The sequence below is a fragment of the Vanacampus margaritifer genome, chromosome 1, assembly GCF_051991255.1.
Source record: "Vanacampus margaritifer isolate UIUO_Vmar chromosome 1, RoL_Vmar_1.0, whole genome shotgun sequence".
NCBI classification, from domain to species: domain Eukaryota; kingdom Metazoa; phylum Chordata; class Actinopteri; order Syngnathiformes; family Syngnathidae; genus Vanacampus; species Vanacampus margaritifer.
Genome location: NC_135432.1, coordinates 18421306 through 18445962, shown reverse-complemented (window position 1 = coordinate 18445962; position 24657 = coordinate 18421306). Strand labels below are relative to the sequence as shown.

At 41.8% G+C, this 24657-nt stretch overlaps 1 protein-coding gene across 1 annotated transcript in view; it reads right to left on the bottom strand.

The window, feature by feature from the left end:
* skia (v-ski avian sarcoma viral oncogene homolog a) overlaps window positions 1-24657 on the bottom strand; it is a 65669-nt gene that overhangs the window by 6253 nt on the left and 34759 nt on the right. Inside the window, exons 2-5 of the mRNA XM_077579619.1 lie at window positions 2454-2570; window positions 1859-1974; window positions 1153-1451; window positions 739-1070 (exon numbers count right to left, since the gene is read on the bottom strand). Of these exons, the coding sequence (XP_077435745.1) occupies window positions 739-1070; window positions 1153-1451; window positions 1859-1974; window positions 2454-2570 (864 nt within the window). The remainder of the gene's footprint in view (window positions 1-738; window positions 1071-1152; window positions 1452-1858; window positions 1975-2453; window positions 2571-24657) is intronic.

Here is a 24657-nt window from a genome sequence, read left to right as displayed (position 1 = left end):
TGTAATCCAGTTCTGTATCGTAATGTGCAATTTATATGAACTCTTTAGGGTTGAGTTTTTAGATCTTTTTAATTAGGATTTACTTTGTTATAATATACTGTAATGCGCCAATGTATTCCAAAGCCCCTAAAAGTGAAATTGTGGATTCAATTTAAAATAGTTTATTGATTAACTACCTGTAATTCAAAAGCAGCTATGGCTGAGTTTAAAAACAATCAAATTATCAATATCGAATTGATAAAAAAATTTTTTAGCTTGATATCAATTCATAAAACAATTAAGCCATATTTTAATTTGTCCTTTTCTTATTAATTCTTTAAAAAATAGAATTTTAAAGACAATACTTTTTGTATCGTACTATTTTCTTGAAATTGTTCACATGAATTTAAAATAATTTTCTTACATTTATGAAAGACCTGACTTATTGAATCTTTTTAATTTAGATTTACAATTAATTAATTTGAATTATGAAAATATTTAAATATTTGTGTAATGCATAACACAATTTACTTCTATTAATAAAAAATGCCTCTGCAATATTTAATTGGAATTGAATATTTGTGGCATTTTTATCAGAAGAACTGATGTTCCATAATGAATGGGTATCAAATTGAAATGAAGTGAATCGAATCGACTCTGGAAAAATCTAAATTGAATCGATTGGGGAAATTCGAATCGATACCCAGCGCTAAAAGCAACCCTCTCACATGCAATAATTTAGATGTCATAGACTCCTACCTGCTGCAGACTGCGTTTGGCCTGCAGGGCAGATCCGAGCTTCTCCTCCTGCTTCACCCTCATCTTGACTATCTCATGCAGGAACTTCTCTTTTGACTCTTTGGAGTCCAGGCCGTTATCCAGCGCCTGCCGCAAGCTCTCCAGCTCTGACTCCAGCCCCAGTTCTGGAGGGGTGACAGGGGCTGAGATGGGAGCAGCTGCAGGGGCAGCGCCCTCAGCTGTCGTCGTCATGACAGTGCAGAGGGGCCCGATGGCGCCGGGTGAACTCAGGTCCTTGGCTGAGCTGGACGAAGTGAAAGATGGTGACGACAGCGAGGACAAAGACGAAGTGACTGTTGAGAGAGAGAAGAGAGGGGTTGAATAAATTGCTTCAAAAATTCACTATACTTCTGGGATAATGTGATCTTAGCTTACACTCATCACGGCTCTCCACTTCAATCTCCACCTCTGAGTCTTTGTCATCCTGAGGTGGCTTGCTAGCAGTGGAGGTAAGGGAGCAGGCTCCCTCGGGCGCCGGCGGCTGGAGCTCCCCTGTGGCCCTTCTCTTGCGAGGTCTAGAGCTGGCATTGGCGCCCTCGCCTGGGGGCTCCCCTGCGCTTGGGTGCGACGTGCTGGGGACCGACGGGGACATTGGGCCCGCCTTTCCCAGGGGCAACGGTGTGAGGGCAACATTAGGGGCTACAGCGTTCTCCAGGCTCTTGTAGTTGTAGAAGCTGGAAGAGGCCAGACCAAGCAGACCCAATGTTATGATCAAGTTGGTGCCATAATGGTCATTTTGAACACAGTCAACACCAGTCCAGGGTAAAGAAAGATTCAAATGCAGTGCAGTACTTGCATCCCATCCTACTCCCACTTTATAAGAATCTAGGCCAGATCTACAGTAATGTTACAGGCAGCACTATGCCAAGTGGGTATTAACAGTATGAGTGTGTCAAATGTCTATTAATGTTGAAGTGTGGGAGGTTGTGGTACAGTCAGAAAGAGTTCATCAGATCCAGTGGAACAAATATGTTGTCAGCTCTCACATTAAAGACTGGAATTATTCTAAGAAGAGCAAAGGTGAGTATTTGGAAAGCAGGTCTTTGTTGTTTTTCCCCCTCCAAAATAAATATGGACTTACTTGTCTCTGAGCAGAGCTAGGGGGTGACTGGAGGGTTCTTTATCACCGGCAGAGATGTGCGGCGACCACGGTCTAAAAGCTGATGGCCTCTGTCTCGGCTGAATGCAGTTGAGGCCCTGGGGGAAATGCGGGAAATGGGATTTATTGAATGCTGTTAGCCAGAAATTGAATTTTAAACAATTTATGATTGGCGCACAAACAAATATACGTGGACAATTGAGTTCTAAGGGGGCGATGCGAAGATTGTTGGCCACGAGGAGTCGGGTATTTATTGTAGATGCTCAGACTGGCATCAGTCGAACAACATTAATGTTCATATTTGGACTTCATTGCAAGTCATAAAATTGCCAGTTTCTGATTCCCAAAGCCAGGTTCTTATGAAGACAAAAACCAGAACCCCCAATTCTCAAGGAAAATATGCCAAACTTAAAAATGTGGTTGGACAATTCCATATTCAGATCATTGGATTGAAGAATTTTGGTGAAAGAGTTATTGGAGTGCCCTGTGAATTTCCTGGTGACCAGTCCGGGTATATCTAGATTGCACATGTTTGTTTTTTTTATACATATTTTACCTTGTGTATCTTAACACTGACCTTATTAGGGATGGAAAGGGACTGTAGCCAGTCAAGCTGCTTCTCCTTGTCAGCCGCGGGGGATTGTATTGGGATGTCTTCATATTTGGGCTTTTTGATTGGAACAGGATCCGACACCTTGAACAAAAGGACATTGGTCGGTTAATGATACAGCGGTAGGTTGGATTTCAATTTTTAGATGTGCAAAATAATAATAATAATAATCATCATAATAATAATTTGATTTTTGCTATTTATTTTTGCTCTCACACTTAATATAAATGTTGAAAAATTCTGACCAAGACGTCCTTGTTTAAACTATGAAGAAGAAAAAAATCACATGGGCCCAAGCACATCCAAACGAATGTGCTTTCCTAATATCATGAGAAGGGTCTTCCCCACTTGGCACCCAATCAACAACTGTCACACTCGAAGGTCAGTGAACTGCAAATGCACCACGTTGTGCCAGAAAAACTAAAATGTTTGTGTGTAAACAGGGATGACTGATAGAGGAGTGCCAGAGGAGGTTACTGATAACTGGAAGTGCCAGTGTGTTTAAATTTGGATATGGTATTGACTTTGGGTGACACACGCACGCGCGCACACACACACACACACACCAACACACACACACACACAGGTTTGTTTTACTATCTTTGTGGGACCATCTCATTGACATTTTCTAGCCCCTTCTCCTAACCCCAACCAGCAAAAATTATTGCCTACCCCTATTTCTTACCCTAACCTCAACCATAACCCGATTCAAACCTAAACTCTAAAACCAAGTCTTGACACTCAAAAAGATGTCTAAACTTGCGGGCAAAATCCTTTGCACACTTTGATCTTGAAATCCCGGTATACTGGCCCCAATATGTCACAAAAACAAGACCACGCACACACAAACAGTCCAGACGATGGTAATGTGTCACACTGTTGTCACCAACCAAACCAATCTTGCAAGACGTGTTTGCTCAAGAGTTGCCAAGAGTGAAGGCAAGAGGTGACCGGGGCACTGTGTGTACGTGTGTGAGTGGGTGCATGCGTGTGTGTGTGTGCGGGCCTGTCTGTCTGTCACACACAGACACACCCATACAGACAGACAAGTAGGGTTGTGTTTCTCTTTCTTTGTGTTAGGCTGGCTTTATGGCACTGACCTCAGCCTCTCCAAAGTGGGGCTGTCACTAGCTGCCACCAACACACACACACGCACATAGAGTCTGTCTATGTTACTCAAAATCAATTTTTAGACAATCTCTGCCATCAAGCATTTTGTGGGCGATGTAAAACAAATGCAACACAAATATGTAGAGCCCATTAACCTTTTGATATGAAGTCAGATGGATATTATTGTTTCAGTTCATGACCTCAGACAGGCAATAGCTTCGGGGAGTCCTGTCTGTGGTTTCCAGCATTGCAGACTAGATCAGAAGATATGTCCTACATATTAGTTTAGAGGCGTGTGCCTACAGATAAAGCCTAGAATGTAGCTAGCAACGCGCGAGTGCGCTCTGGGCAAAGTCTCCGTGCCACGTGCCTGCCCTCTTCTCGTGGATTATGGGTTGCAGGGCGTCAGTGAGAAATCAAAGCTCTATTAAGAGGAGGAGGAGGTGGTGGGAACTAAGTATCAGCAAAATTTATGGCGCTAATTTGGAGCGGCTTCTGGTATTAGAGGCCACAACTCCATACAACAAGAGTGACTGTTGGATATGAAAATGGGAACTGTCTTCATTTTGAAAGGCTTGGCCATTCTTGTAGCACTCACTCAAAAACAACAGTTTTAAGGGACCAAATCAAGGGTGGTACACTATAATTCACTACAGTAACATCTTGACCATTTAAAATCCAATGAGTGTGTGTATGAAAATCAAGGTTGCAGAAGACACACACACACACAAAAAGATGGCCTGTGCTCTTATCAGCCCAACCCTTTTATGATCTGGTGTGAATTACACACAACATAGACAGGATGTCACACTTCTCAGATAAAGAGTTTCCGATTAGCAGGGTGCGTGGTAGACATTAATTTTTTGCACCGTATACTGAGGTTCAACGCCTCATACCGGCAACATAACACCTTAAAACATCTATGCAATGGTGTCATCCTGCTGTCTGCAAGGATGGGGGGCTAGAAATAGGGGCACGGCGGGCCCCTGTGTCAGCTGCCACAGGGGCCCGCCGTGCGGGGGCTCCTATGTGCGCACGTGTCCGGGCAATGGATGTCTGTTACTATGTCTCTGTGTCGCTGTATGTGAGACAGGATGGGTGGGGTGATAACAGCCTTCTCAGAAAGAAGACTGTCTGCGCGTTCTGAAACCCTCAGAGTTTCATAGCACTTCCTCTGTCTGCAAACCACTTATGTTTGCCAAAGGTCGCATGATATGTCTTCTACAATGTCATGTATGCTTGGTTTTCAGAAATGTATACAATTCTTCAGATAGATAGATAGATAGATAGATAGATAGATAGATAGATAGATAGATAGATAGATAGATAGATAGAGCCGTACCACACTATACTAAATCAAATCCTAATCCCGGAATCGAATCGTTCTAATTGAACCGTCTTTGAACCGTTTTGCACAAATCCTATCGAATTGTCTTTTGTTGAGAGATGGACACCCCTAAAAAGTACACAACTGTTAAGTCAACACAACCCTTCAGGTCAGCTCAGCATCATTTGGCACAAAACCTTCTGTAGCTGGTGAAGTCTAGCCTTCTAAATAAAAGCGGCATGATAATAGTAATGTGCCAAGCATGTAAAGATAGCATACAATCAAGGAACATCTCACTCTGAGCATTCTTTGGACCTCCTGGACTGTAGCTTTCTGCAACACTGGTCACCCACCAACTCCAGGTGTTATAATCAGCAACTTTTTAGCCTCCCACAAACAGGACTAGCACTTGTGAGGATTATTTTGCATAAAAAGGACCAAACCCAAGTGGACGAAATAGATGTCAGTCAGTGTAACCTTGGTATCTTAACGTGGCAAGAGAGGTGGGATACATGCTAAAGGTTATAGCTTTAAGTCAAACCACTCACAAAGTACAGCATTAGCTGTGCTGCGTAACATCAGAGATACTGTAAACACGAGACAACCACAAGCAGTTTGTTTCTTTGTTTGTTTGCTGTGAATATGGAAGTTTTCCAACATATGGGAGCTGGGTGGGACAGACAGTGAGAGAGACAGGCATTGAGGGTGTTGACAATCGATTTGAATTTGAATTTTGTCAGTGGGTTTGCCAGCAGTCAGAAAAGCAACCGACATGTAGGAAAGGTTACATCCGTTCAACTTTGCTAGCATAATGCCAAAAGGGCCCGAGAAGATTTCCTGTTTTCTGAAAACTCCATTTCAGGGAATATGCTCACGGCAGAGCCTAAGGAAAGTTTTCAAGCGAGGACTTTGCAGACTGCTCGGGGTGTCAAAAATGCCATCCAATCCCAGTGGCTTTAACTACTTCTCTTGTGACAGACAGCTTTTTATGAGGTAACGCAGTCTCTTTCTTGACACATTCTGTCACCCCCCCCACCTCTCCCTTCTTGCTTCATATTCTGCCAGGGCCTCCCCTCCCACATGAAGTTGTCTGAGACCATTTCCTGTGTCATAGATTACAGGATGTCCTTAACAAATAAGCAAGATTCTGTCTGCCCAGAAAGCAAGTAACATCACATTTGTTTTCAAGTAGCATAGTATTCTTATAAAAAGAGTACAACAGATCTTACACAGAAAATTTAACAGTGACCCATGATGCTCTTTAAAACGTAATTCTTGGGCACGCTTGAAAATTCCACTGACCGCAGTTACGATTTCCTTAAACAGGAAACAATTCTTGCTTTGACCGCATAATGTGACTTAAGACTGCCTGACTGTACTGTAAGTGGCAAACAGCCTTTCTGGTATGGTGCTAAACTGGTTGCCTTGCTTAACATCCCCCTTTGTAGGCCGAGGTGAAAAGGCCAAAGAAACCTGTTTTCTTTGCTCTTTCTTGACTCTGAAGGGTGAAAGGAGCCACACCCTGCCTGTGACCTAACATTGACCTTTGCTTGTCTTATTATGGGGGCCCCATGGTGTTGAAAAATGACGGAGCTGGTTACCTCTTGCTCATTGGCAAACAGATTTCATGGATGTAGTTCCTCCGCTAACACGAATTTGGCAGGCCAAAGGGTTGAGAAAGAATATATTGTCTGTTCAACATCTCCATGTTTTGTTGCAGAGATACCATTTTGACGTATGTGAAGAACCGCATGGATGTACTATGTACAGTTTTGCCCACAAAACAAAAGAAAGGGAAAGGCAGCTCCCCTGCCATCAAAAGTAGATGCACAGTGACAATCTTGGCAACTTGTTCCTCCTGCCATGTTTCCAGTTGCTGGGGATTGGCTAAGAAGAACAGTGACTGTATTCAATAAAGTAAGTAGTAGCATTCTGTAGTCACCATAAAACCACTGGCACTCTACAATGTTAAGCATGATTGTTATTCAAGACTGGGCTGCTTAGGCTTATTCCTGACATCAGTTTGAACTGATTTGCTGACTACACTTAAAATGACCTCATCTAGAATTCACTTTGATAAAAGAAGTACAGTTACAAAGTTTCCTCTGCTCAGCACATAAGTAACTACTGTAACTTTGTGAAACTAACTTGTAGAACATGCTTAGTCTGGAAGATGAAGATATCTGCGAGTGTGTGTTTGTCAGGGTACAGACAGATGTTCAGGCTATTAGCTAACTGCAAGAGTTCCGCTAGATACCTGTCTGTACCACTCATCCTAACCTAACCCATCAGTTATGCCCTTATCAAGGAAACATCGACTACTTTCCCAAAACAAACACACATCTTTCATAGTGACACGGCAGTGTGGAAAATGTCATTCCAATAACCTTCACGTCTCTTTCTGCAGGGACACCGCAACCCGAGAAACAAAAGCTTCATCTCGTTCATGTTTAAACATGTATTTCCACATCCTTTGTTCCCAGAACATTTTTACAGCAGTGAGTCCGCTGTTTTTTTCCAGCAGCTTCTACTTCCAGGAAACGTCCGGTGAGCCAGTAGACAAAACAGAAGAGAAATTAGAGCTGCTACTGCTGCCGTAACATGGGTGAAAGGTTAAATATCTCCGATGAAAATAAGACACTGGATTGACTGCGACTACTCATTTGATATTCCACAATACCGCGTAACAGCGTTTGTTGTCCAATGTAACAACTATACAAACATTTCAGGGATCCAGTGGAACAAATGAGAGGACAAGAAGCTACATTAGTCCCCTGGTCCCGAAAGGAAGGAAAGTTCAACTCTCTCAGCCACATCAGTAAAAACAGAGAAGGAAAAAAAGGTCACAAGGGCTGGAAAGACAAAAACAAAGCTCGAGATTGTCCAGGAAGTGAATCTTTGTAGATTATAACAGTCAAAGACACACATTCTTGCTTCGATAGAAAGTAACGGGGGACATCACTGCATGTCTATTTATCAATCAATCAAAGAAGTGGTCCATATTTCCGCCTCTCTTAAGTAAGAAAAAAACATGGACATTTTGTATTAGAAGGAATGAAAGGAGAAGGAGTAATGTAATAAAAGAGTGAACAGGCATAGAATGACTCCCGTACCACAGGCTTGGAAAACACAGAAAGGAACACACACAGAAGAGAAGAAACGGGAAGGTTTGGAAAGAGAGCAGGGTCTCCATATCCTCTCGCCAAATTTGCTTTGGCAACTGTTTCCGTGGGAATGGTGAGAGACTGGCTCTCCTCAGACCGAGAGAGGCATGGAACCGCCTACCAAGGAGAGGGAAAGCGCAAAGACGAAAGATAGAGACAGGCAGAAGGGTGAGGGTGTAAGTAAATACAGCTGGACTTTTCCATCCCTGTTCCTTTTCCATCGCTTACCCCCAAGTGACAAGACATGGTTCTATCCACTTCATGGCTTGAATGTTTATACAGCTATTACACAATTAGCAGTGTGGGAAATGAATGCAGAAATGTTATTTGATTACTCTTGACGCAAGAGGCAATATGATATCAATAGTCCCCAGCAGAAATATTCAATTTACTAACGTAACATACCTGAAAGTCTAGTATGAAATAACTGATGTTAATATGTATATCAAACTAGGCACCATCATTTATTGTATTATTGCAGTTATAGTTCATCATATTTTTTTCATTCTATAGGAACTGTAACCCCAAAGAGGCATCGTCAAACAAATCCCATATTGGACAATAAGATAATTGGATTACATAGAATACTTAATACTTGGGGTGTGCATCTCTCCCCAGAAGATGATTTGATTTGAAAGTGGAACGATTCCGACTAAGTGGGATTACAATTCAATTTCAATACATTTGTCAGTACTGTAAATATTCACTTCCTGGAGTGGAACAATTCATTTTGATGCACTCGCACTTTTTATATCAAAGCACGTTTTTCCGGTTCAAACCGTTTTTTTTTTTGTTATACCTCTACTTAACACATTTATTTAAGCATTTAAATAATTCAAAGTGGACTATTTCAATTTCAATGAACTTTTGACGTGTAACCATCTTGAACCGGAATCTTGAGTTTCAAAACTTCTTGTGCGTGCGTGTGTGCGAAAGTGTGTGCGTCGTATAATTTTCAAATAAGGTGCCTGACCAGCTGGATCAAACATAACTACATGTGTCAGCCTTTCTGAATGAACGACTTTTGACTATGGCATATGTAATTATACAGTCCATTCTTAAAGTATTTTCTTGGAAATTAGTATTATTGTTATTATGATTATTATTTGTTATCATTATTACTATTTGTATTATTATTATTATTATTATATTGTTTATTTATAGACGGAAGTTCTCCGCCTTTTTAATCAGTATATAAAATGTGGCAATGTTTTAAATGTGATTTAGGACCATACGTATGTACAACAACTTTGTTACTTTTATTGTCGTTAATTATTCATTTACAAAGACTAGTTCTTAATATAAGATTACAAATTGAAGCTTGCAAACATTTTTTCTTCCAGATACAAAACCTTCCCTTTTAAAATGGGCCTGTAAATCATTTGCCTGATCCTTGCAGTATCGATATGAGTAGTCTTTATATTTCACATTAATTGGGAGGTGGTGATAAACAAGGATGACATTTGGCATAGGAACTGTTGAATGACAGATGAGAGAAAAAATTCCTTTGTTTACAGCCCTTGTAAAAGTTGTAGAAGGTTGGGTGGGGTGGGGGGTGTTGCAGTATATGTTGCTGGCTCTTAGCCTTGCGTCAGTGCAAATAGCTGGCCTCCTTTAAAAGAGGCCAGATGTGAATTATGGTTAACAAGAGGAGGAATGTGTCTGTGTATGTGCAAGACGGGGAAATGCGGAACACGGGGCGTAATTCTACTTGACGTTTAACGTGCCCTAAGGTTGAGGTTGCTCGTGAAAGGGTTAAGTCGCATGGCTGAGCAAATACATAAATAGCGGTGGGGAATGTGTGTGGGCATGAACACTTGTGCCAGCTGGCAAGGAGGGAAAGGGCATGCATGCACAGGCAAAGCGGCGGTTTGATTTCCAATTACGATTTAAGGGGCACTGGATGCAACACCGGCACCTACTTCTCAACCTCACTACAGACTGTCCAACAAGTCATAACCTGTTAAACTCGAGAAGTATTGAGGGGGTTGGGGGGGGGACATGCATGATATATGAACAGTGTCTGCTTGTTCCGTTATAAAATTGTAGAATGGTTGTCATGACAAGTCAGCTTCAGAGCTTTTGAACTCAAACTTTCTCTTTCACTACAATTACCTTAATAGCAGGTTTACTCTATGTGGTCAAGAATTGTGTTATGTTACAATTTAAAATCCAACCTCCAGAGTATTTTTTTTGTTTTGAATGGCACACTCCATGCCTGCTAGTCTCAAAATGGGACAGACCAATGGCTGCTAATAACAGTTTGCTATTGTGAGTGCATCGTGTGTCCTTTCACTGGCAACTTGCCCTGCTTGGATCTTCCTGTCAGAGTAGCGGATGAAGGGGATTTAAATGAGGGCGGGGGCCTGCAGTCAAATCCCTTCTCATCTTACAGGCATCATTACGCCTGCTAAAGCCTTTTCCAGAGAGGGACCCTAGACAGACCACCAATTACAGTCTTATACCCTCTTGCACTTTCTGTCTTCATCCCATTTACACCTGTACTTTAAGGATTGATAATGAGGAGCAATGGCGCCCCCCATTACTGCTCCGAATTTGTTTTACCCTGACTGCAATGCAAGAGGAAGTGTGTCAATTTACAATACCGGTACATAAAATATACGAGTATATATGCAGTTTGGGAAAATTATAGTAGTGCATCATATGATTAATATTGTTCCATAATGTAACTTGCATCTATCAAATTTAATAAAGAAAGGAAGGGACAAAAATTTGGTTTAGAGTCTAGTCCATATCCTTCCATCTGAATAACATCATATGGTAAGGAGAGGTGGTATGCTAATTCACAGATGGAATGTTCTGCTGCTGTTCAGATGTGAATGAATAAACAATCAAGAGTTTTCTCACTTGAGATAGAAAAGGTGAAATTATGCCTGTTTAGAGGATATTGAAAGGTATGGAGACAGGTAAGAGGCAAATAATGTGTGCATCCCAGTGACAATTAGATACTTGAAGAAGTCACAGATAGCAAAGAATGGTAAATGGTACTTCATTTATATGGTGCTTTTTAGAGACAGACCGATATGCTTTTTTCAGGACCGATACCGATTATCGGTAGTCAGGGAGTCCAATAACCGATATTTGAAGCCGATATACATTTGCAGAAAAAAAAAAGTTGGTGTTAAAATTTTTAATAATAAAATATTAAAAACTCCAGCACTTGACTGCTTAAATGCCTTGAAGCACATGTTTATTAAACAGCTTTTCTGATTTTCAAAATGTTAAAGGTTTTTTGTTTGCCATCAGCTATTGCACCAACTATAATGCCAACTCCCAAATAGCCACTAATTTGCGGGCTAACTGTTAGCTCGCGGGCTAACCATTCCCCCACACGCTAACCCCGGGATAACTCCCAAATAGCCGCTAAAAAACGGCTATTAGGATAGCCCGCAAGCTAACAGTTAGTTCATGGGCTAATCTTATTTTATCTTATCTTACCCTAATAGCTGTTAATTCGCGAGCTAGCCGGTTAGCTTGCGGGCTAACCATTCACCCGCACGCTAACTCCCAAATAGCTGCAAATTCACGAGCTGTTAGCTTGTGGGCTAACTGTTCACCCACAAGCTATCCCTGGAATAACTCCCAAATAGCCGCTAAATAACAGCTATTAGGTTAGTCGCAGGCGGAGGAGAAAAGCGCCCATCATAGCAAAAATAACATTTTTTAATACATCGGCCATCAAAACAAAAAAGGAGGCCGAAATTCATAAAATGCTGAATATCGCCGCCAATTATCTGCCGGACCGATTATCAGTCTATCCCTAGTGCTTTTCCACCTTACAAGACCCTCAAAGTACTTTACATTCGACTACTCATTCACCTACTGATGACGTAGCATCAGGAGCAACTGGGGGGGTTAGTATCTTGCTCAAGGATACTTCGATGCAATGGCATGGGATGGGATCGAACCCACAACCTCTGGGTTGTGACACAACCCCACTACCACTGAGTCACGCCACCCCCATGTCACCAGCCAAGCATTACTTCTCTATAGTTCTGTATGTCCATTAGTAAGGTATCATTTCAAGTCCAAGCATATTTCTCCTTTGGAAACTATAACTATGTTGGCACTCAAGCTGATATATTCAAACCCCCTGCTTGGCTGCTGCATTTCCTGTCAACAGGAACAGTCAATGCTCATGTTCATGTAAACCAACAACACCGGAGGTCAAAAGTGATGGTAATGTCTTCTCCCTGCTGTCTCCTCAGTTACTTAAGCCTTTTCTTTAAAATCTCCTGCCAATGTGTTCTCTATTGGTCTTGTGCTTTTCAACACACAAGCTGAAACAACATAATCCTTGAAGTGATTGTTTCTCCCAAAAATACCTACCAATGAATTGGAGGCAGATGCTCACCGGTGCCTCAACATAACTTCATTATACTCTGCTTGTGGTCAAATAGGAGCTTGCAACATTCCATTCTACCTGCGTATGACTTCCGTATCAAAGCCTGATTGTCCTCTTCCAAAATTCCAAAAAGTTCACAATTGTAGGAATAACTTCAAGACGAATAACACTTTTAGATGTGATGTTGCTTGATGGCAACGTGTCCAATGACCAACTGCTTGATGTACACAAAGCACATAGTCTTCCAATGACCAGAGATCAGATGGCTACAGGCTACAGCCTTTTTCCTTCCTGTCTGCGGGGTAGGATTAGTTCTGTCTGTCAGCTGTTTCAGACATCATGGCTCGCCACTCTCCTGACTGGGCTTCTCGTATGACACACGCTGCCACTCATCTCCAGCAACTTTGTAGCACAAACCACTGAGTACACTGGACCCTCACAAACCTGCGACAGTGGCGCCCTATAAACTGCATATAAAGGCCGTTGTGTCCACTGATGGCTCTGTTTGTTGTACATAGGCATTAAGTGGGCCGTGCAGAGATGCATTTTCTGACATGGCTGGTCAAGATATGAACAATAGTCAGTAGGGCTGAACAATTTGTCAAATTCAAATCAACATCGCAAATTTTCAAATGGCAGCAGAACCACGTAACTGTGCCGGCCAATCACGGTGATTAAAAAATAATAATAATACAAATAATAGTAATCATATGTTCAATGAATTGCTTTCAACAATGATTCAGGAGACGATGCACACTGAGGTCATATTTATGAATGTAATATGAATGAAATTCCCAAACACACTAAACAAGGCTTGCACCTGCAAGAAAATCAAGACGTGCCCGTTTTTACGCCAAAGTACACGTGTGCTGATCTCCAGCCTGAAAGAGCTGACAAGTGTGTCTTCCTGTCTCTTGGCCTGTGAAACACCTGAAACCTGAAAGTTAAAATAAAAGCAACACATTTTTTTAAAAGAGGTTTCATTTCATTACAGAACAAGCTGACAAACTTGTGTTCTTAAATGGTAGGCAGCCTTTTAGAATTTAGAAATACTGTATTGTGATATATATTGTTATCTAGATAAATTTAAAAAACACCTATAAAATTGTGTCCATATCGCAATGTCCATATCCATATCCACAAGAAACCAGGGCAGTGGCAATAACTAACTAACTAGTGCTACAGCTTCTTTTGCGTCATAAAATAAGACTGTCCAGGAAAAATCTCACAAGCATCACATTGGAGAAACTAGCATAAGCCTTTGATGGACTGGACTAAGGTGACAGAGAATGTCTGTCTCTACTTGTGCAATGTGTGCTGAAGTGCCAACGCGGAGAGCAGAGGCATAATGGCCTGGGTTGTTAGCGAGCACTCCAGTTGCGCTGTGATGAGAATGTTTTCGACAGCTTTTAGACACTTGGTTATAATGATGTTCTGCATGCCCTGTGGCTAGCTGGGAGTTTTTCCTTCGACTTCCAATCAGACCGCTGAACAATTTTACCAGCAGCCATGCAAACTTGTAGAAACATGCTGAGCGCAGACAAATTTAGTGATTCTGTTTAAATGGTTTTGCTTATAAAAATACAAAATCAACAGTCTGTTGGTCTCATAAGCATCTTATATAGACAGAAACACAATTTTGATGTTGCTGTCAGGATATGAAGTACATAAATACAGTAGTGTATATAAATGAGCACGCAAAGCTTGTATTTCTTTCTTTCTTTCTTTTTTACAATACAGATCATTGCATGTTGCTGTTAATGAGCAATAAGCAGAAGACACTATTTGTTAATAATCAATTAACAAGATTACTGTATCATAAAAACGGAGCGATCGGAAATCAAGAAAACAATCTGTTAATCTCTGCAATGCCGCAACGTGATAGGGTGAACAAATCAATGAGCGCCAGAGGCTCCCTGAGGGCCAACGAAGAGGAGGGGCAGGTTATAGTAAATCAATTGTCGGCCAATTCATTTCCATTGATAGCATCAGAATAATGGCATAGTGTAATAAAATGGTAATCACAGCCTTTAACTGCAGGCAACGGAGGGTCGTTTGGCAGTCTGTGCTGCAGGGGAAATGGCAGTGGCCCACATTCTTTACTTGTGCATTGCTCAACATGTGTGCACTTATTCCTGTGCATGCCCGGCAGTATGTGCTCGACAAAATGTGTCATTTATTTTGGTTGCGGCTTGATAAGTGTGTGCTTCGGCGATTGTGCGTATGCCGGCGTGTAACAGTATGCCTGAGAACAACACACGTGCTGCACATCCTCTTGATTTAATCCCTGAGATATCCAACCCGACGTCGCTGGCAGATGGCTCGATGAGCAGATTAAAATCTCAGGCGCTAGCCCCCATGTCAAAACAGAACAACTTTAAGTAAGGGGAGCTCAGGCAATTACGGCACATTTGCATGCAAAGTTGGAAAAAAAGGAAGGCATCGAAACAAAAACATTGTAAATTGCCCTTAGATGTAGAACATGTGAAGGAAACGAGCTCCCTGTTTGAAATTACTTTTTGAGGACGCCATCGACGTCATTGCTATTGAGAAAAGCAGACCGACAGTTTTTTTAAGAGTTGAAAGAAAGGAAAACTTTTAACTGGAATTTACTGAAAGATATGTGAATACATTTTCAAAACCAGTTAGCCTATTGGCAATATTAAGTTCCATAAATCAATTAAAGTAACAAGTGTTGGGAATAACACCTAACTCTAATCTAATCTAACCAATTATTCTCCCTATATTTGAAACGCCGTTATCATTATTGTATGAGAAATGCATTGCGTTACAATTTATTTATTAGATCCAAGGCTCGAAGTAAGCTTACAAGACGACGTGAGGTGACTAGCTCTGAACATGTCATTTGCGCACAGTTAGAGCCACTGTTGCTGTTGGACCTTGTCACAATAAAGGTGTCTTGAAAGCTGAAATGGTGACTTTACCACGCAAGCACGGAGAGAACATGCAAACTCCCCCCCAGGAAGGTCGAAGCCCGGACTCAATCTCACGTCCTCTGCACTGGGAGGCGGACGTGCTAACCAGTCATCCACAGTGCCACCCGTATATTTTAATATCATTGCCAATTTTAAAAAATCTATTATTGATTATTTTAGCCCGCAACAATCATAAAAAATGCCCGTGAAATCCTGGAGGTACTGGCTAGGACTGTCTACAAATTACCTATAGATGACATAACATGACATGACACAAGGATGGGACAACACCGCCAAGCACTCTCCTGCTAGGATTAGCGCCCAACCGCTACCAACAAATCACACACAAATGGTGTGCCAAAACTCTTCTGCGCCAATCACCATCCTCCTGGCAAATAATTTTGAAAAAAATGAAGAAGAAAACCTGATTCAGTCACAAATGTTTAGTCACTGAAACTGAACTGCGACTACTAAGCATCATTATGATATGCTACATGAATTAGTTTATTGACAAAAAATGGGCAATGGAAGGATGTGATTATTTGGAGAAAAAGTTGAAAATGATCAATTTGGAGGCGAGAATTGCATGGCAGTGAGAACCAGCAGTCCCAAGTCACCCAAAGGGCAGATTGGGAAGGGTGAAGTTGGGGTCGTGTTGTTCTTTGCTGCTTCATGAGGGGACAGCGGTGTCTGTCGTGGGAGTTCACACAAAGGTGACTAAGCAGACCCACGCCGTAAACAAGTCTGAAGTTTATAGCCACAATTGGGATTTGTTTTTCTGTTTTCCATTCTGTCGACTAATGGCTCGTCAAGGGCGTGGCTGTGTGTGTGCGTGTGTGTGTGTTGTGGAAGGGGGTAGCAAAAGGGACAAGAAACACAAGGACACCGTAAAACACAAAGGGAAGGTTGTCTCACGGGGAGGTCAACTGACCACTAAAAAATAGGGTCAACCAGGGTGCAGCTTTTAGATTGTAGTCTTTCAGTGCTGCCATCTTACTTTTAGCTCTTCTTCTGGCTGTCAATCACATGTACACTGCTCTACACTCTTTTACAGTGTGTCATTTACTCGAAGCACACGCCTTTGACAGAAAAAGACCAAACTTAGGAAGGAATAAAAAGAAAGTGGCAATGAGAAAGGGAAATTCAACACGGACAAATGATAGGGTGCTGCGGATCCGTGTGTGTGATTATGTTTTGGGGAAGGCTGCAACTTCCACTCAGCCAGGAATATGTCTTCATTAACAAGGATTGTCTTTATAGAATACGTGTTTGTCCAAGACGGGCTCGCTGTGCTACAATTATACTCTCAAAAAAGTATCCATCTGTAGTTGGATATTTTTTATGCCTTAAAACAAGTTGCTCTGCGGCTATTTTTTTTTGTGGGTTTATAATTTATAAGACAGAGAGACCTGCTGATTCTCAAACTGCTTTACATGACAGTCGGGAGACGGGTACAGTAGCAAGAAGTGTGCTCAAGTAAGAGCACTGTTACTTTACAATCATGACTCAAAAGTAATGGCCTTACAAATAATTACTTGAGAAATACATAGTATCCAGTGAAAAAGTACTGATGGTAAGTAACATCTAACCGGAGCATGAATGTCAAATATGCAAATACACAAAATGGGAATTTGCACATTTAAATATTACCCAACAGTATAACTACAACCATTTAATTCTGCCATACTTTCAGAGTCACTTAAAAACGTACTTTTGAGTGGGCGAGACCATGGAGGCTTTGCGTTCATGTGATTGCCCGGCCTAATTTGATTGATGGCATTGAGTTGGCGTCGCCAGTGGTGACATTGGATAAGTGAAACAAAGTCATGTGACAGAAATTTCTCTGCTGGAGCAAAGAAAATTGATTGATGAAAATAAAAGTAGTAGCTAAGCGTAATGTAGCTCAAAGTAATGGAGTAAAAGTGGTCTTTAATCTTAACAGAAATGCTCAAGTGAAGTAAAAGTATGTTGCTTTAAAACTACTCTGACAAGTGTCAGAAAAAGTTACTTAAGTAAATAAAGTAAACGCAGCATGTTACTACCTGCCACCGTTTACAGTACAATATGTCATTTAGGGAAGACAAAATCATTTGATTTACGTCGGTTATACTGGAGTGACAGTAGGACTATGGTATGTTAATGCGGGGATGATCTAATTGCAGGTGTTGATAGATAAATAACATGGAATTAGTTTGCTGTATTAAGTGTGCTAGTGTGAGCGGGCAGCCTTCCAGCTTCTGCTTGTGGAAGTTAGAATGTCAGATTGCCTGCTGTCTCATCAACCCACTTTTGTTTGGCATGATGTGTCAAGTGCCATGCCTTCCTCAGAAGCTATATGCCCCCCTCAGACAAGCACCTGGGCTAGCAAGCCGTGCCTTTCCGAGTGGCAGACAGCTCAGAAGTCACACTAGATTAGCTTTAAAAAGACACGGGGGATGTCTGGAGCCTGGAAATACAGTGACTGGCCATCTGACTGACTTCCAACTATAAGGACGGTCTTGACATTTGGCCTTTAATATTTCAGACAGTCATGCTAACATATGCGCTTCAGGTAGCAACTTCTATGCATTTTGTGGACATGAACGACCCTTGACTATATGCATTTTAGTCCGAACTCTTCAAAAGTCAACATTCCTTTCGCTTGGAGGGCTTGCCTTTGCGCACGATATTTCTTAAATGACGGGGTTTTGCTTACGAGGAAACTAGGCTGATTCGAGAGGGGCAAAAGAATGAGAGGTCGGGCGAGGGTCAAAGAAAAGCTCGCAACACCCGAAGGGCAATTTATTCTAGTTGCAATAAAAGGCCATAGCAAAGCAAGATAAGCCCAGGCCTGCCTTGTGGCTGGGGTCAAGGCAGTTCTCTGAGGAGAAAGTGAGCACTTCCAGCTTGCAGGCAATGAATGATGGAAGCGTAGAATCAGGCTGTAGTCCAGCGTCGTCACCAAGGCAACTGTTGAACCCATTGCTTTTGTTAAGTGTAGACTTAACTGTTGCTACAGAGTCAAAACAAGAGCATGCTGTAATGGACCCTCCACAAGCGATTTACTCGATGGGCTCACAGACACATTGAAGATAAGAGATCACTGTGACCTGCAAGCAAAGATTTGTACACTGTTGTTGTTGGTTGCTTTTTTTTCTTGGTCAAAGTGACATCTGTTTGCTAATGGATTTGGCTAGATTTTCAATGTGTGCGCGTGGGCTGACAAAACACACACAAACGGAGGGCCAAAGAGGCTGCAAGTGACTCACCTCGGCTGTTTGCAGACAGGCAACACTAGCCATGAGAAGTGTGAAACCGCGTGCATACACCAACATGCATCGCTGTGCCTTTGTTTGCCAACTACCCCACTGATGGGTTTCGTAAACACATTGCAACTGTGCCAAAACACCTGGCACAGAGTGTGTATATGGGCACTTTACCGCAGTGAGCTGCATTCTATAAGGCACGCAGAAGATGGATAGACTAATAACAGACAAGAAGCAAGGGCATATGGAAACAATCTATACAGATGTGGAATGATAAACTAAAAGGTTTTATGCAGAAACGAAACCTTTGACTTAGGCCAAACCTTTCTTTTCACACAGCTGTGGACACACACTTCCCTTCTGACAAACACACTCCGGGACACTCATTAAGGAAACGGCAAAGTAGAAAAATCAGCCACACACTTGCAGCTGACCTTTCACTCACTTCAATCTCTTAAGTAAAATTCATTCCATCAATCAAAGTGTTGTCACTGCTAACATAACCCATCTCTCCTTTACACATGCACGATCAATCACGCATCAGCGTGCGCTAATGCGCCCCATCTTTCATTCACGGACATGAAACTGATGAATAAGCAACAGCTCTTTTCACGCTAAAGAGCAAGATTCACACAGTTAACGAATCGAAAAATTCACTTGATATCTCAATAGATTACAGTTAAGAAAAAAACTTGTGGCAGCAGTTCCACTCATTCCAAGAGTTGAATAAAACTAAGGTATGCGTATTATCCCAGTGTAGGCTAGTCTGGCCTATAGCAAACCATTTGAGGAGACCATAAGCATGAGGTTAGCCGATAGCAACAATTTCCTGTGTTCAAATTGTTGCTTATGATGACCCTACTACCGACATATATACATTCACAAAATTATTTTTGATTCACCCCTTAAATTAATCATTTCAATTATGTTACAAACGATACATGTACCGCATTTTATGGCCCTTGGGCTCAACGTATTAGTAGGCACAATATCAATGAACGGGTCTATTTTAAAACATTTTCATACATAAGGCACACAAGGTTATAAGGCGTATTATCTTTGTGAAGCATTGTCTGTTAAATAGTTTATTCTAATTGTACCATATGTTTGTTGGATTTAGCACTTAGCCGTGCAACAACACGGGTTGTTGCTTCGAGTGGGAAAAAGGAGGGGATCCTCCGACAGACGGAAACAAAAGTGAGTCAATTTGGTGACTGGTGGTTGTGTTATTAATTTGGCTAATGCTAAATGCTATCGTGATTGACAGTTCAACAGCCGTAAACAAACACTTTTTCACAGAGCCGGGCACTTTTAATCGTCACTCGCCGTTGATTACGAGGACCACCTTTCAGCGAGTGCACGAGATGAAGCCTCGAAAAAATACACAGACTGAGCACCGACTGAAGCAGGTTTACGTCCGTTGATCGAGGTGAGTAGACGGTCCCTCTCATTCCGTGTATTTTTTGCATCATAAAGCATTCACCGAATATGCAGAAGCACTTGGCGAAAGGTGGGCATCGTCATTGACGGGAATTGACGATTAACAGAAGCGCCCATCTTTTTTTGCTTTGTCATGGCAGCTATTAAAAGATGGCTGCGTCGTTTACCTCGCCGCGGTCTTACATAGTAACTAGCATTGGAAAGGTGCAGCCAGAAATGCTCAGCTTGTGTTGGTTTGACCACAGTAGGTCTACATTTCCCATGATTCTTAGATATAGAAGAAGGAAGTAGTTTGAGTTCCAGTATAACAAAAACATAGACGCCTGCTAGCGATTAGATACAGATGAGAATGAGAACGTGAACAAAATCAAAAGGAATTGGAATTAAAGCCGACATTCATCCACACATAAGGCACACCGTAATACGAAGCGCAGCACTGATGATTTTGGAGAAAATTAAAGGACTTTAAGTGTGTGGCCCGAAAAATACAGTAAATCTAGTATCTTGTCCAGGCTGAAATAATGTGTGTCTGGTGTGTGTCAGGAGAAGCTTTTGAATAATCTCTAGATACAGCTGACAGTTTGCACGTTTGCTACATACATGCGAAGCAGGTTTTTGCAGATCTGCCTTTACTTCAGTGCTTGAGTCAGCTGCAGATATACTGTAATGTATTTCTGTTATGTCTTGCTCTATTATTTCCACACCCATCGAATTCTTGGAATTGAGTCCAACCCCCACCCCTTCACCATTACCACATTGCCTCCCCTCTCCTCATCCCTGCACACATTTTTTTCATTATTCCTTGTAGTACTCAGAAAGTCTGGCATGTAACATGTTTTTCTCCATAGAAACCGACATAACAGACCGACACAGCCAAGTTCAGGCTCAGCAAACAGCGACCAAATAAAATCCATCATTCAGTTGGTGTGTGCGAATGACACCCTCCCCTCTCCCCCACTATTTCGCTCCTCATTGGGCACTCAAGCCATATTTTCGTGCAATTCCAGGAGGACAAGGAGGGTGGGGGATTGTACAAAGTTTTGAACGAAGACGTCACTCAGCAAGACTGCTAAATGTATTAAGAGTTTTACATGCTGACAATGCTGACAATGTTTAAAGAAACCATGTTGGACCATTAGAGTGTATCGATACAAAGCTGCTATAAAGCATCATTTAGTACACAATTTTGGTTCAAACAACACTCGCTTTTGCTTATGAAGTTGATCCCGTTCTTGTGATGTAATCCCCTAAAATGAGGGATATTTGTTTTAGTTATGTAAGTCTTTGCCCCCCCCCCCCTCCCAGCCCCACTAAAGCCTCCACTCGCACTGCCAGATGGAGCAAATGACGAATCTCAGACGTTTAGCGTTTCCTGGCCTGAGACAAGGGAAGGTTGACTTCCAAGTCATTTCCTGAGACACAAACTGTTCATTGAAGCCCGCACATATGAAAGGATTTCTCAATCAGTGGAAAACAACTGCGGAAAAAGGAAGCAACTTTCAAATCGTATGGTGTAACTATGATTTGTTTTCTTTCTGTTGGGAACGTGCGGGGTAATACAACAAATTATGGCAATGTTTTAACTTGCCAAACCTTATGTAAATGCGCTAGGTTCCCAAAAGTCAGCTGACTCTTTCATGTAATTGATGACAGATGAGATTGGATTTACTGCATGTTCAATGCGAGGAAATAATGGTCTAAAAAGAAATTCTGTGAAAGCAAACTATTGACAAAAAAGTGACATCATGTACTTGCCTGAAAAAAGCTTTCAAGACATTTGGGTTGACCAGATTTCAAGCATTTACAATGAAGCTGACTTTCTAGTGTTTTTCCACGGTAGTACAGTTTAGAACGGAAGCCTGATCTGAATCACGCTCTCGGGATACCAATAGCTGGATTGGAAATGTAAATAAACATTATATAATGTGCTCAATACATATTGGTGCATTTTTCTTCCAATTGCATTAATTTTGGACAGAGCTTAACAGATGTTTGACTAGCTCCACCCTACCACAACTGTGCCACAACTTATAACTGTAGACAGCAACCCCACAAGAGCGTGTCAAAATATGCGACGGATCGATTAACTTTGTTGTCAGTACTACCAACGATTTGTTCAAATACAGTACATCACACACAAAACACACATAATCACTGTCAGCTGACAAAGGCAAGGCCAGGCCAATAGGCCAGTCTCGTTAGTCGCTCTGGACAAGAAGCCCCTCTGCCCCAAGCCAACCCCAGCCCTCTGGGATATCAGGGCTGGGAGAATGGCAGGAGAGAAAGGGGAAAGGGGAAAGGGGTTGGGGGGGCACCGAGCGTGGCAATGAGAAAAGTGTACGTGACACACAGAGCCAGACACACTCGAGCAGACAATGTCCCAGGCTTTGTCAGCTATCTCTGGATTCAGTCAGTTACTGTCTACTTTCTGCACTTTCCGTATATCATTAAGCATCCATTGCTGACGTGCTTCCGTCTCTAACAACGCACTCATTTTGAAAAAAAGGCAAGCATGCAGTTACTATGCCATTTATGATGCATTTCTTTTTGTTGAATAGGAGCTTTTGAGTTTTACTCTTCAACAGATCCCTCCCACACTCGCCATACCCGCCTTTCCCTGCATCATGACACAGTTACATAATTGTATTTCGTAAACGATGTGACATTCCCCCATATCCTCCTCCTCCCGTGACTCTCTCCAATCTCACATTGCACTCATCTGTTATGTCTGTGGCTGAGAAGACAAGATTCCCAGACAGACTTATCACAGTCTGTTTTGCTATTACACTGTGGAACACACAAGTTACTTTCATCTGTTCCTTTACACACAGACAATAATACTCCCAATCAAATGCTGAATGTACAGACTGATGTCTCCTGCTGAGAAAGTCCAGATAATGTTACACTGCTATAATATCACACCGTCTCTTTAATCATCATTTAAACGCAAAACAAGGGCCATCACACCTTAGATACTCCTGGTTGTCTTTTTGGTTCAGTTACATTTACACAAGAACAGGAACAGGAAAGCATTCAATAACTCTTTGATAGTTGAATTGATAGCATACTTATGTTTTGCTACAGTCCAATAATATACAGAATATACATGGTGTCGCAAAAGTCAATATTAGTTCACTTTTTTTTCTATTTTGTTTCAGGTATCATTTGGACAGATGTGAGGTCATGAGAATTTGGCAGTTTCGGCTTTGCAGGTTTTGTAAGCATCGTTGCAAAATTGCCGACATTTTTTCTGTCCCCAAATGCAGTTTAGCGTCAGTTTAGGAAGTTTTATGGCTGTGTTCTTTATAAACTACACAGAGGAAGGCCTGCTCCGACAATCACTGATGGAAACACTGAACTGAAAGCCAGGAAAAGTCTATCTGGTGGTGATTACGCTTTATCTGTACATACACAAAGGCTATTAGAGGAAGATTATAATGATCAGCAACCTGAAGTCAGTGCCGAAACGTACCATGGATAGTAGAAATTGTATGTGTTGGAGCAGTGTGATGGCCATAAAGCTTGTCCAACTGGCGCTCAACTGTAGACGGGGACAGAAAAGCCTTTCTCGCCAGGATGCAATTTTGCAACGCTGCCGAGCAATTGGGAAGGTAATGATGATTCTTGCAAAAACTGCATAGCCTGAGCTGATGGCTTCACATCTGTCCAAATGATACCTGAAGCAACTATCATGAGACATTAAAGTGGATGATAGTTATTTAAAAAACAACAACTTTTGAATCAATAATAACTCCATGTTTATTCTATAATACAACATTCTGGCAATTCTGCCACAATAAGTAGTAGAATATGAAAAAACATCTGCTATCGTCTTAAATTAGGGAAATGAGGGGAGTGTTGAGACGGGCAGCACAAGAGCTTCGCACCAGCTTTTGCTGCTTTTTTTCTTCCCCGTATACAGCTGTGTCACCATTTTATCTTCCTCATGTGAAGATGAACCCCTTTCAACATACACAAAAAAAAAAACAGAGAAAAGAGAAAATGACACAAAAACTCACTGTGTGAAGGCTGCCCTTATTCTGACGCTATGGCTAAAAGGTAAGCTGCCATTTTCTTCACTTACCCATTCCCTTAATTACTGCTGAATGCCAGAAAAGGGGGGAATGGGAAAACAAAAAAAGCATACGGGGGAAAACAGAAGAACCAAATAAAAAGGGGAAGGGAAAGGGAGGCACAAGAAAAAAAAACGCATCAAGAGGTAAGGCCGCCATGAAACTGCCCCTGGGCTTGAGTGGATGGAAATTCACATCAAACCCTCTTGAGCTCAAACACTGGCCACAAACAAGGGGCCGCACTTCAGCCAAAAGCCTCCATAACCTATAAAAAATACATTTAAAGGAAGAGAAAGTCGTGCGTCTTTGCTGCTGCCATCATGGTGAAACCACATACTGGCTTAAACTTCATAGAGAATAATGCAAAGGCCACTGTTATGTGGAAAATAGATGATGGAGCTGCAGTAGCGGTGATAAGACCCCTTGGTCAATTAGCAGGACAATTATCCCTTAACTGTTCATGCTTCATCCTGAGTTCATTAAATATGTGTTGAGGCAATAAAGGATTGT